Source organism: Balaenoptera musculus, chromosome 6, assembly GCF_009873245.2.
Source record: "Balaenoptera musculus isolate JJ_BM4_2016_0621 chromosome 6, mBalMus1.pri.v3, whole genome shotgun sequence".
In the NCBI taxonomy this organism is placed as follows: domain Eukaryota; kingdom Metazoa; phylum Chordata; class Mammalia; order Artiodactyla; family Balaenopteridae; genus Balaenoptera; species Balaenoptera musculus.
The window spans coordinates 111,851,507-111,879,304 of record NC_045790.1 but is presented as its reverse complement, the minus strand read 5'-3'; the positions used below and the strand labels follow the sequence as shown (position 1 = coordinate 111,879,304).

General features: G+C 43.1%; 1 protein-coding gene across 2 annotated transcripts in view; it reads left to right on the top strand.

The window, feature by feature from the left end:
• Positions 1 to 27,798, top strand: part of MED27 (mediator complex subunit 27) — a 201,810-nt gene that overhangs the window by 52,300 nt on the left and 121,712 nt on the right. For both annotated transcript variants that reach the window (XM_036856692.1, XM_036856693.1), the window contains exon 3: positions 13,294 to 13,424. In XM_036856692.1, coding sequence (XP_036712587.1) covers positions 13,294 to 13,424 — 131 coding nt within the window. The remainder of the gene's footprint in view (positions 1 to 13,293; positions 13,425 to 27,798) is intronic.

The following is a 27,798-nucleotide window of genomic DNA, read 5'->3' as shown; positions in this document are numbered from 1 at the left end:
CTGGCACGGCTTCACAGCTCCTTATCCAGAGCTTTCGGGCCCGACTGTGTTTTGGATTTTGAATATTTTGGATTATTGAAAGGTAGGATGGTTCACATACTACGAATTTCTCCAGCGGGGTCTGGGGCAGTACCCTGTAATCAAATATTGTGTAGCAAAATGTTTGACTCTTCACACTACGTGAGATAAATTAAGATTTAAATAGACTCACATCGGTTCATGTCCGTTTTTGCTGCCGCAGGAGTTTTGGCGCCTATATTGATGAGAAAGCTTTTGACTTGCAAAACTTTTTACACGTTTTTATATTGCAAAAAAAAAAAAAAATTGTGGCTCTGTAACGCCCGTTTGTTGTCCGTCCTTTGTTTCTCAGGTGTGAGAAGGCACTAACTGGGTGAAAAGGTGGTGTGTGCAAATTTGCCCACTCACGTAGCAGCAGGCGGAGGCCTGGAAGAGAACAAGGGCAAGTCAAGAGCAGTTGGTTGCAGGGCGTTAGAAGAGACGGCCAGTGCCAGGAGTCAGAACGGCCGTGAGCTGGGGAGCGGTTGGCCGAATGGCACGAGCTTGCTCCCGTTGTCTGAGGGGCCTGGCTGCGGACACATCTGCTTGCTCTACTTCCCAGGGAGCCTCACAGCAAACCCTTCTTAACTGAGTGTCACTGCTCGTTGCACCCTGAAAAGGCCGAGCTGGGCCTTTTCCCCTTGTCTAGAACAATGCTCCACATAACAATAATAACATGAGCCAATGTGTACATAGGACTCATTGTGAACTAGGTGTTATTTTAATTCAGTCAAACTATGCAACCACCCTATGCGGTAGGTACTATTATCTCTATTTTACAGATGAGGAAAGGGGAGGAAGGGGAGGCAGTAGAGCCCCTTCATCCTCCCACTTTGTAGGGACCTTAGGCATGAAGGTCATTCAGACTCCAGATTCCCACTGTACTCTGTCATTTAGTTCAAATCTCCCCTAGCCGTCCCCTGCTAGTTATGTATTCATGTATTCATTTATTTTAAAAAATACTTCGACACAAGGGTTCGTTAAAACAAACAAACAAACAAAAAAGAAATAAAAATAAAATTAAAAATCCTTACTGAGAACATGCCAAGTTCTGGAGAAGCCGTGGAGTGTAGTGGTTACAGAGCAGGGGCTTTGGGGCCAGGCTGTCCAGATTCCAAGCCTGACCCTGCCACTTACTGGGCTCCATGACCTTGGGCAGGCCACTTACCATCTGTGGCTCAATTTCCTCATCTGTAAAATACAGATAATAGTACCTGCCTCATAGGGTGGTTGTATAGTTTGATTGAATTAAATGAATTAGAATAACACCTAGTTCACAACGAGTCCTATGTACACATTGGCTCATGTTGTTATTACTGTCATGCGGAACATTGTTCTAGACAAGGGGACCCAACGATGAAGACGACTAAGGAGCTCTGTGGTGCTCTTAGCTGCTCTTATGGAGCGTGCATTCTAGGCAGATCTTGACCCTCTAAAAGCAGAGAACATTTCTTTTTATATCCATCCGTGTCTAGCTCTATGCTCTGCATCCATCAAGCCATCCCATTCCCAGCAAACATTTATTGAACATCCATGTAGAGCCCTCTGCTAGGCCTGTGGGGCTTGTCAAATGGTACGAGACAGTCTGGCAAAGACAGATACACAAAAACCATTCTCTAATGGTCAGCCCTATAAAAGGGGCTTCAGAAAGACTTCTGGACTGGATTGAACTAGCTTCAGCTCTTCTCAGCTCCTACCTGCCAGGTACTTAAGGGGAAAGGCAATGTATTTATTTGAGTATTGTGTAACAAAAGGAAACATTGGATGTGGCACCAGTTGCCTACTATTTTCCCTTCTCTGGTCCAAAAGGAGGCTACTTCTCACCTCTGGATGGATGTGGCTGGCGATGGACGTGTTGTTACTGTTCCTTCTTGGACATTCCCAGCTGCCTCCGGCTGATCCCCATTTTGTATGCTTGACTTGTTCTTTACAGCACAGTGTGGGGTTTGAGTAGGGCTGCCAAGCATCATAGAAGTAAGTAACTTGCACATCAGAGCAGCCCTTTTTGTGTCAGGGGCTCAGCTCTCTTATGGTCCTGCCAAACTCTGTGCACTCCCCTCACCCAGATCCACCCAGAAACAGGCCTGTTTTTCACTGGTCCGTCTCCTCTAAGGTTTTTCCATCAGAGGCAAGGCCTTCCAGTTATTGTGGCTTAGTCACCCCTCACACTCAGTCTAATTGTTAATGGCTCAACAGCCTCAGCTGAGTAATAACAATCATAGTTAACATTTCTTGAGTGTGTATTTTGTGCCAGCCACTTTGCTCAGTGCTTTCATGTACTTAATTCTCACGAACTCCAAGAAGCTGACTGTGGTTTTGCTCCGTGAAACCCCAGATCGTTTCTAGGGTAATCAAGTGGTATCGAGTAGCAGTATTATCTCCAGTAATAGAAGAGAACTGAGGCTCTGGAAAGTAGAACAACTCACCCAAGCTTACGGGTGGTTAAGTAGAAGGCTCATGGTTTATATCCACATAGTTGACTACATACCTACACTCTTAATTAGATTAAGATCAGTAGAAGTCGCACCTCAGTCCTGTTGATCAGTAGAAATTTCACACTGACCTGTTGTTCGTTTTAAACCAAAAACATACCCATTGTATGTATGACTTTTGCCTTTTTTTCCTTCCAAAAGAAAAAATCCTAACCCCACATGTATCATAGGAAAATCCTGCATTGACTCCTGCTTTGCCTTTTCTCATACTTCCTGTGTAGACATTCACGGTCAGAACTTAAACCAACAAAAAACCTTCAACAGTCCGATAAGGAAGGAAACAAGTACAGTCGGCTCTTTGTATCCGTGGGTTCCGCATCCTCAGATTCAACCAACTGCAGAGGGAAAATATTTGGGAAAAGAATTCCAGAAAGCTCCAAAAAGCAAAAGTTGAATTTGCCACTCACTGGCAACTATTCACATAGCATCTACATTGTTTTTATAACTATTTACATAGCATTTACATTGTATTAGGTATTATAAGTAATCTAGAGATGGCTTAAAGTATACGGGAGGATGTGTGTAGGTTATCTGCAAATACTGCACAGTTTATATAAGGGACTTGAGCATCTGCGGAGTTTGGTATCCACGGCAGGTTCTGGAACCAGTCCCCCGTGGATACCTAGGGAAGACTGTACTCTGGGAGTCTGGAGAGAGACTTTGATCTTCCAGTGCTGGATACTTTGTTAGCTGCCTAAGAAATACTCTGTAACTTGCTTGTTTATTAATGCATCAAGGTTGAGCCAAGTTTCTGGGCATTTAGGTTGTTCGTAGCTTTAAAAACCACTCTCCACGGTGTACTGGAAGGAGTTTCCCAGCTGATCCTCTGGGTTGCCTTTCGCCTTTCGTGTTGGGTGCTTACAGCGTTTCCGTAGGCTCCGTACATTTGTCCTGGGTTTTACGGAGAGTTTTATACAGAGTTGGCTGTGAGGCATCACCAGCGTGATGGATTCTTTTCCTCATTTGTACAAGAGGAACCAAGTTGGCGCTCCTTCTCAGCATACCTAACTCGTTCAGAACAGCGGGGATGGGGGGGGGGGTACTTTTTCCTTTTTTCCATTACACTTACCAGTTTATTATCTGACATGTTTAGGATGACAGTATTTGATTAAAAGGTGATATACTTTTAATCAGTTTTGTGAAAATTCAGTCATTCCCGGCATTGTTGGAAGAGGTGAATTTTGGGGCATTAGTCACTTCTGATAATCACAAGACCAACTCTGTTCCCGGGGCGCTGGGCCCTGTGCTTACATCTTCTGCACGTACCATATCACTTAATTTCTATGACTGACCTTCCGTTTCTTCATCTGTAAAAGGAGGCTGCGATACCTCTCTCCATGGGGTTGTTGTGAGATAAGGAAAAGGCACTTTTGAAGTCTGCCTTAGGAAGTGTGCTCAGTCAACAAGAGAACAGCTTTGTCCTTGCGAGAGAGAAATCTTTTTTTTTTCCCCATATTGGGCTGATGGAGAAACAGGCTCAGAGGGAAGAGGAAACACCCAGAAATGCCCAGAATAACTCGTACTTGAGCTGAGGTTTGAACTCGGGGCTGTCTGACTACAAAGCTTGTCCTCCTACCCAGTGGACCACACTGCCTCTGGAGTTGCAGCCTTTGCTGCCAAAGCACAAAGGAAAGCACTTGCCTCCTTGGACTTATTGCCCCCAAGCCACCAGGCCTTATTCCTCCTATTCCCAAAGGGAAAAGGCAGTTGTTAAAAATGATCAATAAAAAAAGTGTCTTCCTGAATGTTTTCTTCTATTTCCTGATTCCTGCTCTCACAGGCCTCAGACCTGAGCCGCTGGCCTTTTGCTTCCACTCCTGTTATTTTCAGCTTGTCTGACATCATAGTTATGTATCTTTTAAAGTCAGTGATCGTATGACTCTTTCCCATTCTTCTTCCTTCTGAGTTTTCTCTGTGCCACCTTTCCCTCTTCCCCGCCTCCTTGCTTCATTTCCTGAGAAAGCAAGGGCTGGGGCTGAGGCTGATCAGATCCCTGATTTGGAGCCAGTTGGCTCCCAGCTGACGATGTTTATTATGTTTATGGAAGGAAGCAGAAGAAGCCGATGGGGGCTGCTTTTGATGGTAATGAAAATGATGCCTAAAGCAGAACTCAGCATTTCATGACATTAGAATAAGGGAGAGTTAAACTGTCCAACTGAATCTAAACTGACTGACTATGAGCACATAGGAATCATTTTTACTACCCATAAAAGAAGTTTATAATAATCTAATCATAATTTTAAATTGATGAGATTGGTAATTTTTTAAAAATCATGTTTACTGGTTTCTCGACTGAAATCTTTTCAGTGATAAGTCGGCAAATGACTAATGCTTAGAATTCAGTGTCTAGAATTGAGATATGGAAGTGTCCAGTGGTTGTCATTTTACTCATTTCTCAGTTGAAAAACCTCTGTTTTCTTTGGGAGGAAGAGAAAAAAAGAAATATCCAGGGACATACCTATTCTATGGGAATATTCAATTCTTCCTCCAGGCCTCACCTATGAATGTTTGCGAAGAATAACAAAGTAGTGTGTGTCAACAAACATTTGTTACTTGCTGGACCTCTGGCATTGCACTAGATTTCAACTAACAACCAAGCATCAGACATCACAAAGAGCCCTTTCCCTTCTTTCACTGCCTTAAGTAGAGACTTCTGGTGACTGATAAAATGTTTGTGTTTCAAAAATATATTTAAATTTCACCAATGCAAGTTTAGACTGCATTTTCATAGAGAAATACATCATCATAGAATTTCAGTGTTGGAAGGCACCTTAGACATAATTCTAGCCTTCCATTTTAGACTTTTGATCCAGGCCCTAGGTATGCAATAGAAAACTAGTATTTGGCATTTCTGGTGGAAATATAAAGCTAATTCTGGGACGTGTCATTCATTCTTCCCTGCTACTTCTATCTTTGGTCAGTGATAGAGAAAGGTCAAGGACACATTTTGTTTTTGTTGGATATAGTACAGTGTGTAAAAGAATAATTATTCTGGGGTGGTTCAGGCTTAGTTGGAGATAAGAACATGATGGCCCATCTGGCATGGACTGCTTCCTCTAATACGAATGTAGGTGAGCAAGATTGCCCCCATGTTGTCCCTCTTCAGAGGACATGTTCTCATTGTCACCATCGTTTAATAGTCTGTTAGGATGCTCTCATTAGTGCATTGTCAGATTTTGCCTTGATCCTATTTGTATATCCTGCCTTCATCTTCTTCAGTGGCCCAGTGGCCCTCCAACATGATTTGTATGACCCTGTGCATTGCTCTCCAGGACCACGCAGGGTAGATAGGTTGAAAGCCTGGTATGAAAGGTAAGGTGGTTAACAGGAGATGGGGAAACACCAGTTTTTGTGTACCCTTGTCTGTCTGTTAGGGTCTCTTTTTCGCTTTCTTTTGTCTGCTTTCTCTCTCCCTCTACAAATAGTCCCTCCGATGGTTGTTTCCTCCATTTTTAGCCACATTCACAGTTTGCTTTTTATTGAATCTGTTTAGATATATGAGTGATAACTCTTCCAGCTGATTGGCATCCTTGAAGTACGATAACATGCATACAGCTGTAGTGTAAATAGGGGCAGTTGTGGAGAAAGGCCTATTAATAAAGGTGTGAGTTCTGGAACACTCCAGAGGAACAATTCTAAACAACCCTAAACATTGCAGATATTTAAGAAAGAAAAAGACTGCTATCCATGCTCTCTGTTTACTTCTTTGACAGTTTTGAAGTTTGGACATTTGAGGATTCATATGTAGGAAAAAAGAAACCTAAATGGCATTTAGCATGGAAATGATGCCACAGTTGAGCAGAAGCACAGCCCTGATGGGGTGTCCTGCTTTCATGGTGATTGAAAGGCCTGAAACCCAGCTTCCCAGTAGAGAACAAATAGGCGAATAAACTGGAGGCTTCCTTATGGTTTATTGATGCTGTTTTGCCCAAGTAAAAAAAAAAATCATTTACCCATAAAAGCTCAAATCTAAGGTGGTTTTTTCTTTCTTTCTTTCTTTTTTTTCATATTGGCTATATGAAAGAAGCAGTAGGAGATAAAAGGAGAAAAGAAGCTAATATCATTATCTAATATTTAGATAAAAACCTGAGCAAAACAATTAGATTTGTGGTATTTTTCTGTAGTTGTTTTCCTTGGCACAGATAATACCAGGCAACCTTGCTTCTTTCTTTCCTTAGAATTATGTTCCAAAGAAGAAACAGAGCTTTATTGTAATACATGGTTCTTTCTCATTAGCTGGAAACAAAACACATTTTAATAATGAGGGGCAAAGGTTTTTGCAACTCGAAGTGGTGACGAAGTGTTCCTAGTTTTGCACAAATATTGGTTTTAGTTGAAAGCTTAATGGTTTAGGAGAAATATGACTGTATGAAAATCTCACCTTAGCCTCCCCCACCCTCCCAGCGCCACATACACATATGCCAGCTTTGTGGCGTGTGGCTTGATCCAGGTGTTCGTGGCATGAACTGATCCAGGTGTCAAATGTCCCTAGATTGGGGCCGTGAGCTTGGCGTGCACTCTTGCATCTTGGAAAGGTTGTCAGTGCACTTATGCCAACCAGCTCTGGCTGTTACGGTCAGTGATCTGCAGAGGAAGTGGTCCTACGCGGATAGTGTCCTTGCCTCTTACTACCATGATGTATTACACAAATTCTCAAAGATGATCCCTAAGTAAACACAGATAATATACACGTGGATTCTCCTGGACAATAAGATAATTTATGAAAACCCATGAAGCACTAGCACAGTTGCCCCATCAAACGATATCAAGGCTGCTAGGAAGGTCAGATGTGTTACTGCTGAGTCTAGAATTTAGGTTTTCTGACAATATTGAGGTTTCTATGGTTTCTTGGTTTCTTTTCTCCAAAGTTTTTGATGCCGAATGATATTAAAACCTTAAAATGATAGCATTTAGAACTTCCCCAAACTCCCCACCTTAGACATGACTGGAGTCAGTAGGAGGGAAAAACATGTGACATCTCCGCGCCTGCAAGAGGTCAGAGCCAAGGGAGCAGACAAGAGCCAGCGAATGCTAGAGATGCTCCGCCCCCGCCCCCTGAGCTCTAGCTCCCGCCGGCCCGAGAAGAATCCCTGTGTTCCATTGCTGAAGCAGAGACAACAAATGCCAGGTCCTCCGGTTAGAAAGATGCAGCACAGGGCTTCCCTGGTGGCGCAGTGGTTGAGAATCTGCCTGCTAATGCAGGGGACACGGGTTTGAGCCCTGGTCTGGGAAGATCCCACATGCCGCGGAGCGACTAGGCCCATGAGCCTGCGCGTCTGGAGCCTGTGCTCTGCAACAAGAGAGGCCGCGATAGTGAGAGGCCCACGCACCGCGATGAATAGTGGCCCCCAGTTGCCGCAACTAGAGAAAGCCCTCGCACAGAAATGAAGACCCAACACAGCCAAAAAATAAATAAATAAAATAAATTAAAAAAAAAAAAAAAAAAAGAAAGATGCAGCACACTTAAAACCACAGGAAAAAGATATGTGAGGTGAACCCTGAATGGCTTTTTTCCCTCGTGTGATATGTGTGACCTCTTTAAGGTCAGAGTCTCCTCTCCCGTAAAGTGTGGGTGGGTGGGGTGGGTGGGGTGAGGGGTGGCTTCACTAAGACTCCTCTCTGACATGAGAATTCTATGATTTGAAGTAATCCGAGTGCAGTCCCCATGGATGCCTTTTCCTGAGCTCAAGCCTGCGGAGAGGTTCAGACATGCCCGCTTTTTTAGCAATTAGAGTAAGAGGGAGAAAGGATTCCTTCATGGCTCTGTCACAACGGTGAGCACCTGCAAAGCTGTGTGTTTGCTTTTGTAAGAGACCAGCCTTAAGAGGACCATCTGATGGAGTCATCCTGTTCTCTAGATTGGCTCCAGTGACAGGCCAAGCCAGGCCAGGACAGTTTCACCAATCTGCCAGCCCACTTAAGAGCTGACAAATTCATTAGCATCACCTGTACGTCATGCACCGCCCTGCAGGTTGCAGAGAATGCAGACTAATCAATCACAAGGCTGTATCCTCCAGATATGTCTCCCTCGTGGCCAGCTTCACTCCTGGACCAGGCTACATTACCTGGTGCTAAATCCCAGTGACAGAGAGGAGCTCTGCTGGGAGAGGGGAGCTGCCCGAGGGGGACTGGAGGAGGCCCAGGGGCTCCCCAGCCTTGATCTCTTCTTCCCCTCCTGTGGCCCTTCTCTAAGCCAGCCAGAATTTATTGTGACTTACTTCTATCTCATTCTTCATCCAAAGGGTTTAGTTACTGGAAGTACCAATGTGTCTTCCTAGTGTTCTTAGGAACATATATGTAATTCTGTGTAAAGTGATTTTTAGAAATAAAGTGAAATGCCTTAAGGTTCAGAGAAGTCTTGCTCCTGTTGTTGTTGAACTTGCTCCCCACCCTTAAAGAAGCCTTTGGTGAGTCTTTGAAAACGAAATAATGGTTTTCAGAGTAGGAAGAATCAAACCTTCATTGATCTGGCTTATAAATTTTGAGATTTTTGAATGTCAGTTTTCTTAAAGTGGGATTCAGGCCATATGGCATGGGTAGGATAGTGTTGCTTATGAATAGGTGCTGTACCATGGGCCCCTGGGAGGTTCTAGGAAACACTACAGCTTTTAAGTACTAGGCCTCATTGAACACCACTGGCTTAATTAGTATATTGAATGTAATCCGTATGATGAATTTCCTTCTATTTTCTTCTCAAACTTCTGTCCATTGCAGAACATGTCCTTTATCTATTTTGGAGCAGGTAGAGCATTCAGAACAACGTGGAACAAGTTGGAGAACTAAGCAGGGGGATCATTGCTCATCTGATTTTCTGAACCCAAGATTTAAGTCAGAAACTTTGCATTTGAGTCCTATTTTTAAAAATAATTTCCTTTCATGTCATTTCCTTCCAGTATATTTTGTTACTTGTAATTTGAAGCATATTAAAGCTAATTGGATTTGGACTTTTTTAAAAAGCAGTAAAGACTTAGGCTATCCAGAGGAAAAGGGTTTGCTGTTGTATGAAATTGTAGGGACATTCCTTCGGCACTTTGTGGTGAAGTCAAATACCCATATAACTTCTTTAGAAACGTAGAGGAATCAAACCTTAGAGCTAGGTGGATCCTTGGAGAAAACATAACGCACGTTTTGCAGAGAGGGGAGTGAGACGTGTAAGACCGCACAGCTCTTGTTAGTAGCAGAGTCCAGTAGCACATTTTCAAAGAGAATGCTTGTTATAGAGGCTCTTAGTCTGTACATTAGAGTGTACCAGGACACTACCTGGTAACATGCAACACTTGTGCATGTTTAATATTACTAAAACAGCATTACTTTAAGAAATATGCAGTAAATCAAGGTTTTCCTAATTCAAAATGGTGTTTCCCTCAGATCATTATGAGTTGTTGAAAATATCTCAGGCATAGAGCTAATTAGTAGACATAATTGATTAGAAAGGGCTTCAGGTTGAGAACTGACAGAAAAATCCGAGGTTAGTCATAGAAAATAGAAGTTTGACATTAATAGATAGCGAAATGGGAACTGAGAGAAATGCTCTCAAGATCCAGAGAACGTGGAAATAGCAGCTGCTGCTGAGTAGCCCCTTACCAGTAAACAAAGAGCCCCTCACCCCGGCTGACCACGTGAGCACTCCCATTCCCCACAGCTGTGAGACGTGAAAGTTGAAAGAATGGACGGCTTTATTTCTCTCCCTCTTTCATATTGTTCTTGCTGAGTAATGGAGAAATGATCTTGGATAGAAAAATCACATTATAACTTTGATAAGTTGCCTTTTGAAATAGAGTTGTTCCCAAGCCACATATGTTTATTGAAATATATTTTTATAGAAAATATTACAGAGCCTGTAATTGAAAACTTATGGCAGTATTTTGGGGAGTGATATGTTCTTAATGTTAATTTGTAGATTAACTCTGAACTCCCTTCTGCTGTTCTAGAACCATTGGCTGAGTGAACATTTTCCAGGAGTCTTTTCAGATCTAAACTGTGTTTCATGGAATGGAGTATTTAGTGCTTAAATAATGTATAAATCCAGTTGGACAGGAGCTGCCTGTCAGTTTTATTAACTTTGACCTTTTCTCCCATTATAAAGATGGTTCGGTAAATATTTAATGGGCTCCTTATAGATCTTGACAGTCGGAGCTGTGTTCCTGGAAACTGGGAAACGTATATATGGTGAACAAATGTTGCTTAATCACTGTGAGTCAGCTTTCAAAGGCAGGTTTTGTTTTGGGGGAAGAAAAGTCCTTCCATCTTCGTGTGCTCTTAGGGGTGTGGTGTACATTAAGAGCATCCAAGATGGTAGAAGTTTCAAAGGAACCCTTTGAAAGACAGCAGCTAGCATGCATTTCTGCTGTTTTGGGTTTGTTTGTTTGGGCAGATGATCAAAATGATGCCAGGTGGGCAGAATCACCATGCTGCTCTGCATGCTTAGCAGGACTCGTCCACTCAAAAGAGTCAGCAGGGCTGGAGTGGCTGAGCTTGCATGGACCCCAATAAGATAGAAAGAAGAAGGAGGGCCAGAAGGAGAGACGATTCCTTGAGCCAGGAGGGGACCCCTGCCAAGCTGTCTTTCCCTTTAATTCCATAAAGCTCCATGCATATTGCACTCATTGCAAATTCTGGTGGGGAAGATCGAAACCCAAGTAGCTGACATTTTGAAACATCGTCTTTCAAACTTATACTGTCCCTTGCTTCCATCGATTTCCCATTTAAGAAATCTGTAGCAGAAAAACAAATCTGAGCAAAATTCATTGGTCTGCGATGAGTTGTTAGAGCCAAATTATGCCCCCCTTTCCACCCCGAGAAGAGCTCTGTTTTTATTATCAATGTGATATATCTTTGTCTTGTATTGTGCAGCCATAAGGCTCCCACAGCAGATCGACCAGGTAAATCAAGAGCCTGTTAAAAAGCAATATGGATGCTCCAAACACAGACATTTCAGTATTACTGGGTCACTGGATATCTTCATTTTTATAGCCACTTTCAAGAAGCAGATCATTTCAGTTGGTTTTGTTTTCTTTCACTCTCTATTTGTGTGCAGCCCAATGGCTTTAGGTGAGGCCATTTATTTTTCAGAACGTTATTACCCTTTGCATCCAGGGCCCGGCCCCTTTTATATGGTGGTCACCAGTTTCATTACCATGAGCTGTAATGTAGCTGACTCTGCAAAGGAAATCTATGCCTTGGAAGAGCATTTTGAAAAGAAATTGATTCAGAGCTTCAGAATGAATTACTATTTGTATATTAGTTAATTCTAAATAAATGTTTGAAAGACCTTGCTTAATTTGAGAAGGGAGGAAGAAACATACTGGACGTTATAAGTGGTCTCAATCCAAATTCTTAGCTTGGCATTTTCACATCTGAATGTTTTATTTACATCTGTTGAAAATTGGGATACCTTTCAAGGATAATTTTATTATAGAGATGAATGACAGCTTTTAAGATCTAAAATACAAAAGTATGGGATTTAAAAAGGAAGATGGGAGTCATGGTCACATGTCAAATTGGATATAAGCTTCGTTTGGCAATGAGTGAGGGTGATGAGTTGTATTTTAAATTGAAAGATCCTCATGATCGGGGTTGGGGGCGAGGGAGATTGACTGCATTGGGGCGCAAGGGAACTTTCTGCAGTGATGGAGATTTTCTGTATCTTGATTGGGGTGGCAGTGTCACAGATATACATTGTCAGAACATCACACTGTACACCTAAAATGTGTGCATTTTTTATTATGTAAATTATAACTCAATAAAGAAGATTTTTTTTAAAGTCCTGTGTGTTTTAGAATTAGGCAGTATTATTTCTCTTTTCCAATAGAGAAATTAAAGTCTAGAAAAGTCAGATGATCTGTCCTAAGTAACCTCGAAGCTCAGCAGTTTGTCGTGAACAAAGCAAAGGATGCTGGCTCTCAGCCCATTTAAAGTCTACTGCTTCCTTACCCCAGTTGTATTGTTTCAGTTGCATGTACATGGAGTGGAATTAACTTCTCCAACCAGTTCTTTTCGGTGAACCTGTATCCATTTGTATACATTGTCGTAAGATATGTTCATGTGCTTATTCTTGTGATTGATACTTGTATCTTAACCCCTGGAAACAGCAGCCCAGTGGTATGCTTGAATCTGTTTATGATAAGCCTGTTGTGCTCCTGGCTTACTGCAGTGAACTATGAGTTATATGCTTTTTATTATAAGCAAGACATGACAGTAGCAGGAGTTCCCAGAACTAATCTGTCTTTAAGGAAACCCACTGGCTCCTCTTTTAAAAAATGACATAAGCTTTAAAACCATTTACATAAAGCATATATGAATAGTAGTGAAAAATAAAGTAAAAAATTATCCCAATTCTACTACTTCGAAATACACTGTTAACATTTTAGAGAACATGTTTTTAAGTGTCTCTCTGTTTACAGTGTAACCTGTTTTTTTTTTTTTAATTCAACAAAATGATGTTTTAAAGTTCTTTACATATTTTACCCAATTTCCCAGTTATTGTTGGGCATTTAGATTGTTTCCAGTTCTTTATCATTTTGTAATGCCATGATGAACAACCTTATTCATGTTTCTTTTCCGATTTGTCTGATTTTCTCCTTATAAATACATTCCTTAAAGCAAAATGTTAGCAGCTGTATTTGAAGTTATTAAAAATGTTCTGAGCCGGTAAGATGTATCAAGTATTGATAGTATAATACCCCTTGTCTAGCTTTTACCAAATGTTATTTTTCTTCCCCTTTTGTTCGGTTTTTCTCTGCAGTTGCAGTACCATGCAGGTCTGGCATCTGGCCTTTTGAATCAACAGTCGTTGAAACGTTCTGCTAACCAGATGGGAGTATCTGCTAAACGTAGACCAAAGGCTCAACCCACGACTCTCGTCTTACCGCCTCAGTGAGTGATGGGTTTGAAAAACGTACTTTCGTCCTGGGTGAAGTCTACTTTGTGCTTGTTTTTAGCTAAATGGAAACTTGTTTTTGCAAAATCATTTCTTTCTTTTAGAAAGGTATCTGTTAAGATTAGAAACCAAACACGTAGGTAATCTGTTTTGCATAGGTCTTAAAAGAAGCAGTTATAATGCACTTCATAGTTTACACGGTTTGTGTGTGACTCTAGGACCTCAGGATACCTCAGAGCTTATTCTTTGTTTCCTTGTCACATTCCCAGAGTTGGCAGAGCATAAGGGCAGTTCTCCTTATCTTACAAATGAGACAGCCGAGGAGCACATTTTGATAAGCTGCAGCCCATCTAGGGAATCTGGTAGAGCTGGGATTAGAATCAGTGCCAGGCCCACTTATTCTTTTTTAAAACAGTAATACATGTGCTCTTCCTTTTCCCAATAGGAGAGATAGCAGACACTGTACAGTGTACAGATCACTGGTTGTTCACATGTGTATACCTCCGTGTAGCTCCACCCAGATCAAGCCACGTGGCCACCACTTCCAGAACCCCACAAGGGTTCTTCTCACGTTCCCAGTGCTGCCTCCCTCCCTAAGTTTAACAGCTGTTCTGAGTTCCTTGAACAATTGATTTTACCTGTTCTTGAAAGTCATGTAAATGGAATCACACAACATGTAATCTTTTATATCAACTGTCTTCACTCAACACAATATCTGTTAGATTCATCCAGGTTGCTTTTGTTCTTTTTTGTTGCTGTGTAGTATTCCTTCGAATATGCCACAATTATTCCACCCGTTGGGTTGTTCTTTACTAGAAGCCCCAGTAGATGAAGGCCAAGGCTCAGTCAGTGATGTGGAGTCAGAAATTGAAGCACACCAGTCTTTGCCAGTAGCTTTTCTATCCACGTGAACACTCCCCTGAAAGGCGCACTACTCCCCAAAGCTCGACTTGGTCTTTAAACACATTGCCCAGCCCAACCCGCCCTCCTATTGTACCCTCTTTTGCTTACATCCTCAGTTACAAACTACATTTTAAAATCTCCAGTCCAAAGGAGTGTTTGCAGGGGAGATTCAGTTGTTTGCCTTTACACAGGATCTCATTTATTTTCTGTTTGGTTAGCAACTATTTATTATGCCTGCTCTCTGCCACGCACTGCCCTAGGCTCTGGGGATACAATCATGAGCAAGACAGACGTGGTCCCATCTTCCTGAAGCTTTTGGTTTAACTGGGGGGGAAAGACAAAAAACAAGTACCCCTAAACAAATTAATAAATTAATACAACGATTTCTGGTTATGATTAGTAGTTAGGAAGGGAACACATAGGGTGGTAAGGAGGGGAGACTGCTTAAAACAGGTGGTCAGAGAAGGCCTCTCCAAGGAGAGGACATTAGGGGGAGACTTGGAGAACGAGGAGGAAAAGGGCCATTCAGGAGCTGGGGAGATTACAGGAGATGACTCTGGGGGTCTTTGCTCTCACCAGTGGATACCCATAGCCCACCATTTCTATGACTTTCAGGTTTTCTTCACAGTTAACATTTGCTTCCAGGATGGGATGAACATAACCAGCAAGCCTCCAACAAGTTATTTTTTGTCTGCTGCATGCACAGGTGCCATCCTTTCCAGAGACTACAGGGACAGTTTCTTTGAGTGATGCAGGATAGAGAGAGTTTTCACCATTTGGCAGGAAGCTTCTTCTGTCTGATGCTTCTCATGTGTTGATTTGGTGGTTCTGCACATCTCAACTTTCGGCTCTCAAAAGTCTTAACGGGCCCTTATAACTTGTCATCTTCTCTGCTTGGATTGTCTACTGAGGCAAGATGCTTGGCGGGAAGTGAAAGACTTTCTAATGGTCCCACAAGACTGGAGCCAAAAGTGTTTGTTGCTAACTCTCTCTTGACAAAAGTCAGCTCTTAGTCCATCTGTTCACCATTTGTTAATTTGCATTGGCTTGAAACCTGTTTACAGGTGACATGCTATTATGAGGACACTTAGAAACTATTTTAAGCACCAAGGCAATCAACAGACTCTGTTCGCATGCCAAAAAAAAAAAAGAAAACAACTGGTGTTCACAACTGTCATTATAAATTTATAATAAATCACTCAAGATACTTAGTTTCAAAGAGAAAAGTGGTTACTGCGTCCTAAGAATACAATGTTGAAGTGATTTCCTTTACTTAGTAGCCTCTTTCCTGTGAAAATTGACTGCTGCCTTTTCACATCATTGAGCTTTGTGGACTCACATTATCCTGGAATCCCTTTGTAAAGTGACTGTCCAGTAGGCAGGATCTATAGCTAAAGGACATTCTGTTCACTTTTATTGAGCACCTACTATGTGCCACTTACAGTGTTAGATGTCCAGAATAGAGACACCAGTAATGCATAGCTGCTGGCCTAATTGGATCATATATATATATTCTTTTTTCTTAATTTATTTATTTATTTTTGGCTGTGTTGGGTCTTCGTTGTTTTTTTTTTTTTTTTTTTCTGTGCGAGGGCTTTCTCTAGTTGTGGCAAACGGGGGCTACTCTTCATTGCGGTGCGCGGGCCTCTCACTGTCGCGGCCTCTCTTGTTGCGGAGCACAGGCTCCAGACGCGCAGGCTCAGTAGTTGTGGCTCACGGGCCTAGTTGCTCCGCGGCATGTGGGATCTTCCCAGACCAGAGCTCAAACCCGTGTCCCCTGCATTAGCAGGCAGATTCTCAACCACTGCGCCACCAGGGAAGCCCTGGATCGTACATATATTTTTAGACTAAAAAATAGGACACTAGTAATATATACATATTGTACATTTTGAAAAAACCAAAGGTATCAAAAAAAAAAGAAAAAATAATAATACCGTCACCCTGAGAAAGTTATTGTTAAAGTTTTGATGGATATTGTTCTAGATTTTTTTCTATGCATATGTAATACATAATTTTTAAAAACAAAAAACAACCTTCATGAAGAATTATAATATTGTTCTGTATCACATCCCAACATTTATTGAATGTAGTTCTTAGATTTTAAGGTAGTATAACTTGACCTGTGGAATACTTAAATTTGCTTGTTAATCAGCCATGTTGTGGTTTTATCTGTAGGACACGACTCATTACAGAATTTTTACTGTAAGTATGATATGACCATAAACTATCTTTGTCATTATGGAAATCCCTTGAACTCCCTTATAAAACAACACCCGAATCCTCCAGGGCTGCTACAGTAGTCATCTATTGCTACATAAAAAATTGCCCCCAAACTTAGTGGTTTCATAACAGTAAACATAATCACCCATATTTTCTGTGGATCCTACCTGGGAGTGGCTTGGCTTCATGGTTCTGGCTCAGAGCCTCTCATAACATTGCAGTCAGATGGCAGCCAGGACCACAGTCATCTGCAAGTTGGACCAGGGTTCAAAGGTCACTTCCAAGGTGGCTCACTGACATGGCAGGTAAGTTGGTGCCAGCTGTCGGTGGGAGACCTCAGTTCTTCCCCACGTCCACAGGGTGCCTGAATGTCCTCTGGACTTAGGGTCCACAGGGTGCCTGAGTGTCCTCTGGACTTAGGGGTGACTTCTTCCAGAGCCAGCCATCTAGAAGAAGGCGAGCCAGGCAGAGCCTATCCTTTTTATGGCCTCGCCTCAGGGATATGTAGCACCAATTCCACCCTGTAGTGTGTGTTAGAAATGATTCACTACGTCTGACTGACATTCAAGGTGGGGAGAAGAGCCTCTCCCTTTTCAAGGAAGGAGTGTCAGAATTTGCAGACATATTTCAGGGAATTCCCTGGCGGTCCAGCGGTTAGAACTCGGAGCTTTCACTGCAGGGGCCCGGGTTCAGTCCCTGGTTGGGGAAGGAAGATCCTGCAAGCCGCGGGGTGCAGCCGAAAAATTTTAAAAATTTAAAAATTTAAAAATAAAAAAGAATTTGCAGATATATTTTAAAAGCACCCCAGTTGCCAATGAGGGGAGACATTACACAGAGGGAAGAGTGGCGGAGCCTGTGAGCCCCATTGACTTATTTATTCAGCAAATAGTTACTCGGGGCCTGTAGGTGGTTGGTTCTGTGCTCCATGCTGGGGATTTGGAGACGAATAAGATAGAATTTCGGCTTTCAGGACACTCTGAGTAGAAATAGAGGAACAAACAAGTAGCAGGGAATCATAGTCGAGTGTGCCAGGTCCTAAGGACGTGGTCCTAACGTGCCCGAGAAGGCCACAGGCAGGATGCTGAGAGAGATCCACTCAGGGAGGCCCAGCCAAACTTCACCCAGTTTCTCCACTGCCAGCTCTGGAGGATGGAGGCTTTCCTTTGTGGAGAGCTGGATGCTTTCTTGCATAAGCTTACAGGATTCTAAGGAAAGGGTTTATTTCTTTTTTTTCTTTTTTCTGTGTTATATTCTCCAATGACCTTTTTCTTTTTTTTTAAACATCTTTATTAGAGTATAATTGCTTTACAATGTTGTGTTAGTTTCTGCTGTATAACAAAGTGAATCAACTATATGCATACGTATATCCCCATATCCCCTCCTTCTTACGTCTCCCTCCCACCCTCCCTATCCCACCCCTCTAGGTGGTCACAAAGCACGGAGCTGATCTCCCTGTGCTATGCAGCTGCTTCCCACTAGCTATCTGTTTTACATTTGGTAGTGTATATATGTCCGTGCCACTCTCTCACTTCGTCCCAGCTTACCAGGAAAGGGTTTATTTCTAAACAGTGGAGGAGGCCGGCAAAGGAGCAGGGGCTGGGCTCCTCGCTCGCCCGCCCCTGGAGCTCTGCGCGTCTGTTAGTGTGGTGGCAGTTGAGTTTCTGCATTGGCTTGTGTCAGCAGTTGGGTGGCACGGAAGCTACTGCCACAAAACCACCGTCTCTGCCTGAGTGCGCCGAGACCACAGGCGTGGCAAGAACGCAGGAGAGTTGTACCATGCGTTAATGTGTTTGTTTTTTAAATGCGGTTGGCTTTAATAGCAGTAGTCTTTGAAAACTCAGATTCTCCCCTGAGTTCCCAGAGGATTAGTGATTTGTGGGATTAATGATTCATATCTTTCTCCCCCTCCAAAGAAGCTTGTAAGGAGACAAAGATGTTGTTCATGATGAAAGGTCTTTGATCCCGTATCAGCGTTCAGAGGGCACTGGTGAAGCGACCTCACTTCCGTAATTCCCGAGTGTTCATATTAAGTCTTTTGCAGATGGGCACTATCGTTTTCATGAAGGAGCTGTGTCCCCTGTTGCAGGGTAAACGTTGTCAGCCTTTGACCTTTGTAGGATTGGGATCAGCCTGGGAAGTGGCTGTCGTACTTGATTGATTTGTAAGTTGCATCCTGAGATCGCTGTGTACTTACTATATGTCAGCTGGAGCCACGTTTACTTGTGCTCTCTTAGATAGCAGTCTCTGCTGTATTGTTTAGTGTACTTTTGTGGCAACGTGGGATGTTGGTTTTAATCAATATGGCCAAGCTGACTGGCCTGTGACTCCTGTTCAGCAACTTGGCCTGAGGAAGTGCTGGCTTTCAGTGGCAGCCGAGGTGAAAGACTCTTCTGTGTTCTTATTTTCTGCACACACAGATCTCATTTAGGTTTCAGGAAAAAAAACATAAATGTTTTACAGAAAGGTTACTTTTAAAAGTATTACCTGCCTCCCCCCAACCCCTGCCTCGGAAGTTGTCAGGCCAGGCAGTTTCTTTTGTATCACGTTATGGTTTGTGAAGAGGTCCTGCCTACGAAATTAAGGGCCTTTCGTAGGCTGCCTTCTCGCTGGTCACTGGGGATGCACCGTCCCCACTCGCAGCCACGAGCGGCCCTTCTGCTTGTCCACTAGGCCCAGTCCCCTCTCACCTCCTCCGAGCCATTTCTCCGTGGGTCTCCTGTTTCTGTCCTGCTCCGTCAGTGCTCCCCTTCTCCTGGCCCACTCCTGGTAGAATGCAGACATGCTTATTCCAAAACCGTCTCCTGGGAGAACACCCGACTCATGATCCCCTCCCCTTCCAACTCCCCGCTCCCCTCTCTCCTCTTTACTGCAGACCTCCTTGAAGGAGTTGACTATGCATGTCTCCAGTTTCCCAACCACCCCAGGCAACAACTGTTCTGATATCTCTCCCCGTTCCCTAGTTTTGCCTCTTCTAGAACTCCGCGTAAACAGAGTCATGCAGAATATAGTACTTTCCTCCTGGTTTCTTTTGCTCGGTGTGGCGTTTTGGAGATTCATTCGTGTTGTGTGTGGCAGTGCTTCGTTGCATTTTATTGCTGAAAAGGATTCCTTGGTGTTCTTCCGAGCCTGCCAGTGGCATTTCCTCACCATTCGGCATCTGCTTCAATATTGTCTGATACCTTCGAGAGTGTGGGGAGTCTTCACTTCATGCTCCTGTTCTTGGATGACCTACCTCAGGTTTGAGTAACAACAACACACAAAAACTGCGTGCAGAGACAAGTGTTGCTGGAGAGAAAGGCCACCAATTCAGGAGGTAACAGGGATAACGACACCACACGCACACCTAGGGGGTCCCGTGTTTGAACAACAGATTGCCTTCGGTACGGTGGCCACTGATTTGGTTCTGGGAGTTTAGCTGAAAGAGGCTCATTTTCTGCCCCTGCCTTGCACGCTAATTCCCAAGGAGATCATCAACTTGAAATTACACATGGTGCTTATACAGATGATTGGATTCTCTCCAAAATGTGTGGTAAATGCAGCTTCTGTTCTTGAAAGGCGGAGGCTTCTGTTGTCTTTTGCTTAACGTGAAACCTACAGAAATCACGGAGAGCAAAGCGGTGACATGAATCCATCCTTGGCGATAGTGATGAACGAGGGGGCACCACTTACCGTGGTCATTGATGTTTAAACTGAGAAAGGCAAATATTTGCCAGGATGAAGCGCACTAAACCCAGAGTCTCTTCCTGTAGCTTCCTGGCTGTTACATCATTATCTCTTCTGTTGTTGATTTTCCAGACCTGTTTTACTAGTTTTTTTTCTCAGCCACACAGAGATGAAACTCCAAGTTTCTGTATTTGCTATGCTGTTACAGAAACCTTGATATAGATGTCGTTTGATAGTGACTGTGAACCTGCTTCCTTGCAGGGACCTAATTTTCTTCTTGATTACTTGGGCTTTGTTTTGCCTCCCGAGGATCTTGATATTTTGTTGAGGGCAGAATTTGGTTGTATGTTGATAAGTTTATGTTAAATTCTTCAACTTAGATGGTGGTAGGAGCCTTGAACAAGAATGTTTGGCATCTCTTTTTATTAGAGTTTAGTTTGTCTCTGAGCAAAGCGACAGTGAATACACCACGAATGAGAAGCAAACCGGTTCATTGCCGTGAGCTTTAGAAATACACAGCATCGTTTCCTGAATCCCCTTTTCCAGGGATGCTTATTTCCCAGGCTGACTCTCTCTCTGCGCTTGGGCTGGTGAGCAGAGCAAGGAAAGGAAACAGAGAACTTTGCAGCTGTAAGTTTCCTTGTGTTGAGCAAAAAGTCATCAAAACTTGAGTAGAAATTCACTAAATCCTCCTTTCCCCTACTGGCAAGTATTAAGTAACAATATTCATTAAATACCACTGAGAGGCTGTGTAATAAAGAAATAATCCTAGGCCTTGGTGGCTATAGTTCTCCAGAAGAGTTGAAATTGAGAATGTAATTAAAGATTAAAACATTGTTTGCATTCTAGAATGTGGAAGAATCTTCCTCTCCATTGTGGGGCCATATTAATAAGGAAGAGATCAGTTTCCAATAACCAACACTACGGAAGCTCATTTATTAACATCAGTTATGTTTAAGCTGTCTGACTCAGTACTTCTTTTGCCTTTTTTCCTATAAGACTGGAGCTGTGTCCCGGAATAGTGAGGGATGCCAGTCTTATCAAAAAAAAAAAATTATCCAAATCTATTCAGCATCCTGAGTTTGGATAGGAGGGGTTACCTGTATATGGCTCTTCAATCCTGTAATTCATTGTATCCCTCTGTTTTGTCAACAAAATAATTTTCAGCCTGTTAGTTTCAACCAGTTTTCCTTGTACAGGCTAAAAGGTTGGTAGGAACTAGTATACCTAGCTATTTTGAGGTTTTATCATTGTGGCTGGGAAAGGGGTGAGAACTCTATAAAATGTTGTCAGACCATCTTGACACTGTGACAGAAAGAAACCCTTGGCGGTCAGATACCTGGTATTCTGAGCTCGTGCAGCCAGCCTGCACCCTTAACCTCAGAGTGGGGACAGGGAAGAGCCCAGGGCCTCACCCAATTGGATTGTAAAAGTTTAACTGCACAAGCATCATTTCATTTTCTTCCTCTGCTTTTTTGTTGCTGTTCACATTTGTTTTCCATTTGCCTTGAAATCGAATCAGAAGGCACTTGAGGCCGAGGGTGTGGAGTAGTCTTCTTGTGTATCCAGCCTCCACTGTTGCCTGTTCCTGCTGTTCAGAGTTTCCATTCTAGGGCCCGGAGAAGACGCAGTCCGTAATCGTTCTTGAAATGTCCTTTTTTATGTGTTTATTGCTTGTGTTATTGGCAGGTGGAGAAGGAAAGTGTCTTTCTCCATCTGTGGCATTGACTGGGGAAGGGAAAATGTGGTTCAGTGACTGGGCAGATAGAAACCTTCAACTCTGAACTCCTGTACGGCTTTATTTTGGTGACCCTTCCATGGCATTTGCCACTGTCTGCCTCGTGTTTTGTTAAGCCTGGAAACTCCTTGGGGACCAGGGTTCCCTGTGTCCCTTTCCTGCCTGGCCTTGGCTCACATACTGACGGCTGAGTGAACCAGCCCCGGAGGCTAGTTCCCCTCTGTGCTGCGCCCCGCCCCCCGCCAAGCTGATGAGGCCAGAGTGTCTTTTTACAAGATGTGCTGGACGTGCGTTTGTACTGCTCACGCCTCTTGATAAGTTGGAAGCATAAGCGTTGGATATATAAATGGCTGGGAGCCAGGTGCAGGAATGCCGGCAGGTGAGCATTTGCAGTTGTGGGTCTGGCTCTGCTGAGTGAGGGTGGTAGGATTGGATCTGCAGGCTGGGGCAGCAAAAGCAGGGCCCGAAAGGCAGACAGAGGCCTTGCAGCGGCGCCACAGGGAGCAGCGGGCCCTGGGGCCCGTGAGCAGGGGCTGGTGTGCCGAAGGTGGTGTGTTGGGAAGATTAATCAAGTAGCAGAATGCAGATAAATACGGTGGTCCTTGGTAGCTGTTTAAAAGATAATTGGTTCATGTTACTTATCTTTTATCCCCTCTATTTGGGCAGGAGAAAAATCTCTGGGAGAAATAAACGAGGAATCCCTCATAAATATTAATGTAAAAGTCTGTCTATGGAGAATAAATATAGGGACATTTTGTTTTAAATGCTCTATGTCGTTGTGCTTCATTAACATATGTGTTGTAAAAGATCCTCTTCTCCCCTTGAGAGAACCGTATTTGGTTCAACTAATAGCTGCCTGCTGAAACCCGAAACTTGTTGGGATTTGTCATACTTTAGACGGACAAGAGAACTACTGTGCTCCCCTGCTTCAGCCAGAGGGTTTCCGTGCGTTCACCCGTTCTCAGAAGTGCTGGCCCGTGGCAGGAAGCCAGTAGCAAGTCCTGGATCCCGTCTCGTTATCTAGACCCTCCGTCTGGACCTCTGCTTCATGCCGTCTGGTTTGTTACTGTGTGTGCACATGTGCGTGTGCGTGCTTGCACAAGTGTGTTTATGTTTGTACTGTTCACTCTGCACGCATTTGTCAGGCCCTCTCTACAGGCTAGGTGTATGCTTGATCAAGCTGGCAATCTAAAGGTGTAGAAGTACTCCTGTCTGCAAACCGATGGAAAAGAGAATGAGTTCCCTTTGAAGCACATTGGAGGTGTCCATAAGCCTTGGGGAAACGATATGATGGACCCGACTTGCTTTAAGATACTCCAGCCTTCCACTTCTCAAAAGGGTTGAGGGATATGATAAAAATAGTTGCTAATTTTTGAAACTGGATCATGAGAATATAATACTGTCGATGAGATCATTATACTGTTTATCTACCTTGGGGTATATTTTTTAAAATTTCACAACAAAATGGTTTTTTTGGAAATATGGGTCTGGAGCTTGGATTGTTGTTGAAGAAGCAGAGTTTCGGCAGTCAGCAGTGTAGGGGTGATAGGAGAGGTCTTGGGAGTGGGTAGACTCTGCCAGGGGTGGTGGAGGGAGACCAGAGGAGGGCACGCAGAGGAAGCGCTGGCGAAGGACACTGCCGCCCTGCCCAGCCTTGCCCCGCCGTCAAGTGGCACTTCAGCCCTTTATTGTCTGGTTCTGGTCCTGGCCTCGCTTCTCAGCTGATCTGTCCTATATTTATCTCAGACCCTTTGTGACATGGACTAAACTTTAAGACTCCATGTCTTCCATAGATACTGAATCAAAGAGAAATTGCATAAAATAGAAAACTGTAATAAAGAAGCTGGCCATTAAGCACCAACTCGAATGCGGCAGCCTGCAAAATCAGTTTAAAAATTATATTTCATTGCATCCTCTAATTGCATTTCTCCTTTACAAGGTGATTTTATCCAGGGAGACAGCTGTCTAGTGTGGTAATTACATCACTCTGGCCATTCCTGGGCAAAGGAAGAAAAGAAATGGGTGGTTGAATAGTACACTCATCAGATAGAAGCTGGATCTTTTTTTAAAATCCCTTTTTGCATAACAAAGAGAGCTTCAGGATTGTTAATATTTCACACTATGCCATTCCCAACCCACACTGGTTTTAAGTAAAACTCTCTTTTTTAAAAATCTTTCTGTTCTTTCTTGGAATGGAAAGTAATTTTGGTGGTCTCTTGATGTGGCTCTTTTTCTTTCTCTGTCTGCCATGTAGGCCATTAGTAACCTGTGGATTTGGGCCCAGAAAGTCCCTATGTAGAGTTATAATAGTCAAGAAGCACTGAGCCAGTGTCTCTGTTTATCTGTGCTGAAAACTGTTCTGTAAGCTTTAACAGGTACAGTGACCTTGGTAGTGTGGGAACAGGACTGAGTTAGAAAATGCCTTTGTCTCTTAGCTTGAGTCTTTTAGGGAAGAATGGATTTTGATCCGGTGGTGCCGGTCACTCTGATAGTCCTCATTCATGGCAGATACAGAGGAATTTTTAATAATAATTTAAAAAAAACCTATTTTCAGCCCAGGTTATACTTATTTTTAGCTTCCTCAGACTTGAGGTATATCACTTCCCCAAGTTTGCTTAGTGTAAAGGAACCGGTCATTGTCATTCTGTTTGGAGGCAGTTTCTCAACCTAGATTAAGCTCTGAGCTCAGGGTCTGCTGGTTCTTAGGATGAGCTCTCAAGGTCAGTCCTCACTCTGGGGACATTTTTTTTTTTTTAATACTTTTTAAATTTTTATTTATTTATTTATTTTTGGCTGCATCGGGTCTTCGTTGCTGTGCACGGACTTTCTCTAGTTGCGGTGAGCGGGGGCTACTCTTTGTCGCTGTGTGCAGGCTTCTCATTGCGGTGGCATCTTGTGGAGCATGGGCTCTAGGCGCGCGGGCTTCAGTAGTTGTGGCGCACGGGTTGTGGCGCAGTTGCTCTGCAGCATGTGGGATCTTCCCAGACCAGGGCTCGAACCCGTGTCCCCTGCATTGGCAGGTGGATTCGTAATCACTGCGCCACCAGGGAAGTCCCTCTGGGGACATTCTGACAGCTGGGCAGTAGTGGACTAGAACGGGCTCCCAAGTAAAGGGACCAACCAGCCGGATGTGGTGGCCCAGCGCTTCTCCAGAGCTGAGGGAGCCTTCAGAGCGGTGATTCCCAGCCCCGGCTGCGTATTAGAATCATATAGGGAGCTCTTTGTGGGGAGAGGCCCAGTCATCCATATTCTTAAACAGCTCCCAGGGTGGTTCCTGTTTGCCCCTGAAATTCAGGACCCCTGCTCCAGGAGGGGTGCAAGGAACACTCCAGGGATGGAGGTATGTGGGAAAACACTTGTCAGAACGTCTGTAGGATGAGGGGAATAATTGTTGTGGGGAAAATTTGGTAGAGCCTGTTCGCTCAAGGCTACTGATGAGAACCCGGTGGGATTTAAAACTCAGAAAAAGATGGCTCCTAACTTGGTTGCTTCCTCGTCAGCTCCCAGGTGTATCCGGTGTCATCCATACCTTATTTCCGTGACCAGCTTTATTTAGCTTTGTGACTCTTTGGTCCACAGAATAAGACAGTCTGGTGATACTTTACTTTTTTTCCTTTCAATGTATTTTTATTTTATATTAAGATAAAAATTGCCATTCCCAACCCACGCTGGTTTTAAGTGAAACTCTCTTTTTTTTAATCTTTCTGCTCTTTCTTGGAATGGAAAGTAATTTTGGTCCTTTGGTCCTCTAGTGGTTGGTCCTTCTAGTTAAACTAGTATCTACAACCAAGCATGTTGCATTGTCATTTTGGATGCTTTTAAATGTATTTATGTAAGTCAGAAGTACACAGTTTAGTTCGTTGCTGATCTGATGTGTCTTATTTTTCTTTATAGCTTTTTTTAATGGCTTTATTGGGATGTACAAAAAATACAATAAATTGCACACATATAATGTATATAGTTTTTGACATACCTGTGAAACCATCACCTTACTTATCATAATCAAGATAATCAACATATTCATCACCCCCCAAATCTCCTCATGCCCCTTTGTAATCTTGCTCACCCCATACCTCCGTCCCTGGACAACCACTGAGCTACTTTTAGTTGCTATAGATTAGTTTGCATTTTCTAGAAGTTTATATAAATGGAATCATACAGTATATATTCTTTTTTTCAATGTGACTTTTTTACTCAGCATAATTATTTTGAGATTAATCTATAGTGTTGCACATATCAGATCATTTCTTTTTATTGCTGAATAGTATTCCATCGAACAGATATACCACAATTTGTTTATTCATTTATCTGTTGCTGGACATTTTCATTGTTTCCAGTTTTTGACTATTGCAAATAAAACCAGTATAAACATTCATGTACAAGTCTTTGTATGAACATATGCTTTCAATTTTGTTGGGTAAACAGGAGTACAATATCTAGGTCATATGGTAGGTGTGTGTTTAACTTTTTAAGAAATTGCTGAACTGTTTTCCAAAGTGATTGTAGCACTTCACATTCCTTCCAGCAGGGCGTGAGAGTTCCGGTTGCTCCACGTCCTCACTAACACTTGGTGTAGTCAGTGTTTTTAATGTTAGACGTTCTAATAGGTATGTAGTGGTATCTCATTGTGGTCTAAAACATGCATTTCCTTAATGACTAATGATGTTGAGCATCTTTTCATGTGCTTATTTTCCATCTGTATATCTTCTTTGGGTGAAGTGCAAAAATTTGAGAAATGTAGGTTTCCTTTCCTTTATGGCTTTGAAAATGCCTTAATATAGAGCCTGTCATAGATAAATTATTATATATTGGTGAGTATCTGTCAAGTACCTACTGTGTGCTCATCGTTCTACCAGTTGCGGTGAGGAATTCAGAGGAAATGGTCATTGGGGACTGGTGCACCTGGTGATCAGACACTGCAGGTTTTACTTGAATGTGTCACGGTTTTTCTTCACCATGTCCATCTTCTTTCCTGTACTTGTGTCATGGCTGTGGGTCTGGAGTTGATTGGTGCTGGGAATAGGTTTTTAATTTCATTTGTACTGATTTTTCTGGTAGGGGTACTGGTCTCTGAACCACTGGAGTCTAGACTCTTGCTATTCCTTATCGGTCTTTTAAAAATTAATTAATTTATTTTTGGCTGCGTTGGGTCTTCGTCGCTGCGTGTGGGCTTTCTCTAGCTGTGGCACGTGGGGGCTACTTTTCGTTGTGGTGCATGGGCTTCTCATTGCGGTGGCATCTCCTGTTGTGGAGCATGGGCTCTAGGTGCACAGGCTCAGTAGTTGTGGCTCGCGGGCTCTAGAGCGCAGTCTCGGTAGTTGTGGTACACGGACTCAGTTGCTCCATGGCATGTGGGATCTTCCCGGACCAGGGCTCAAACCTGTGTCCCCTGCATTGGCAGGCAGATTCTTAACCACTGCACCACCAGGGAAGCCCTATTCCTTATCTTTAATTGGTATTTATTTAGTCTGCCCTGCTTTTTATTAATTTTAAATATTAAAATCTGATGTCCATAATGCTAGATGCTGGATATTCAGTGATGAATAAACCTTCTTTTAAAGAACTTAAGAGTGCCCCGGGGGAGACAAGTAAAGAGGCCATTAGGGTTCAAAAGAAGGATATGAAATCAACCCAAGGGAACCAGGAAGGCTCCCTGGAGGATGTGGACTTGGAAAAGTTTAAATTCCCTATAAATGGACTTAAATATAATGTTGGTGGCTCATATTAGAGCAGCCTAAAACAGGCCCACTACCCATTAACCCCTAAAAGGAAGGGGCAGAGGCAAGACTCTGAGAAGTGGGAACGGCTGAATGGGACTACTCCATCCCACCTCTCACTCTTCTACT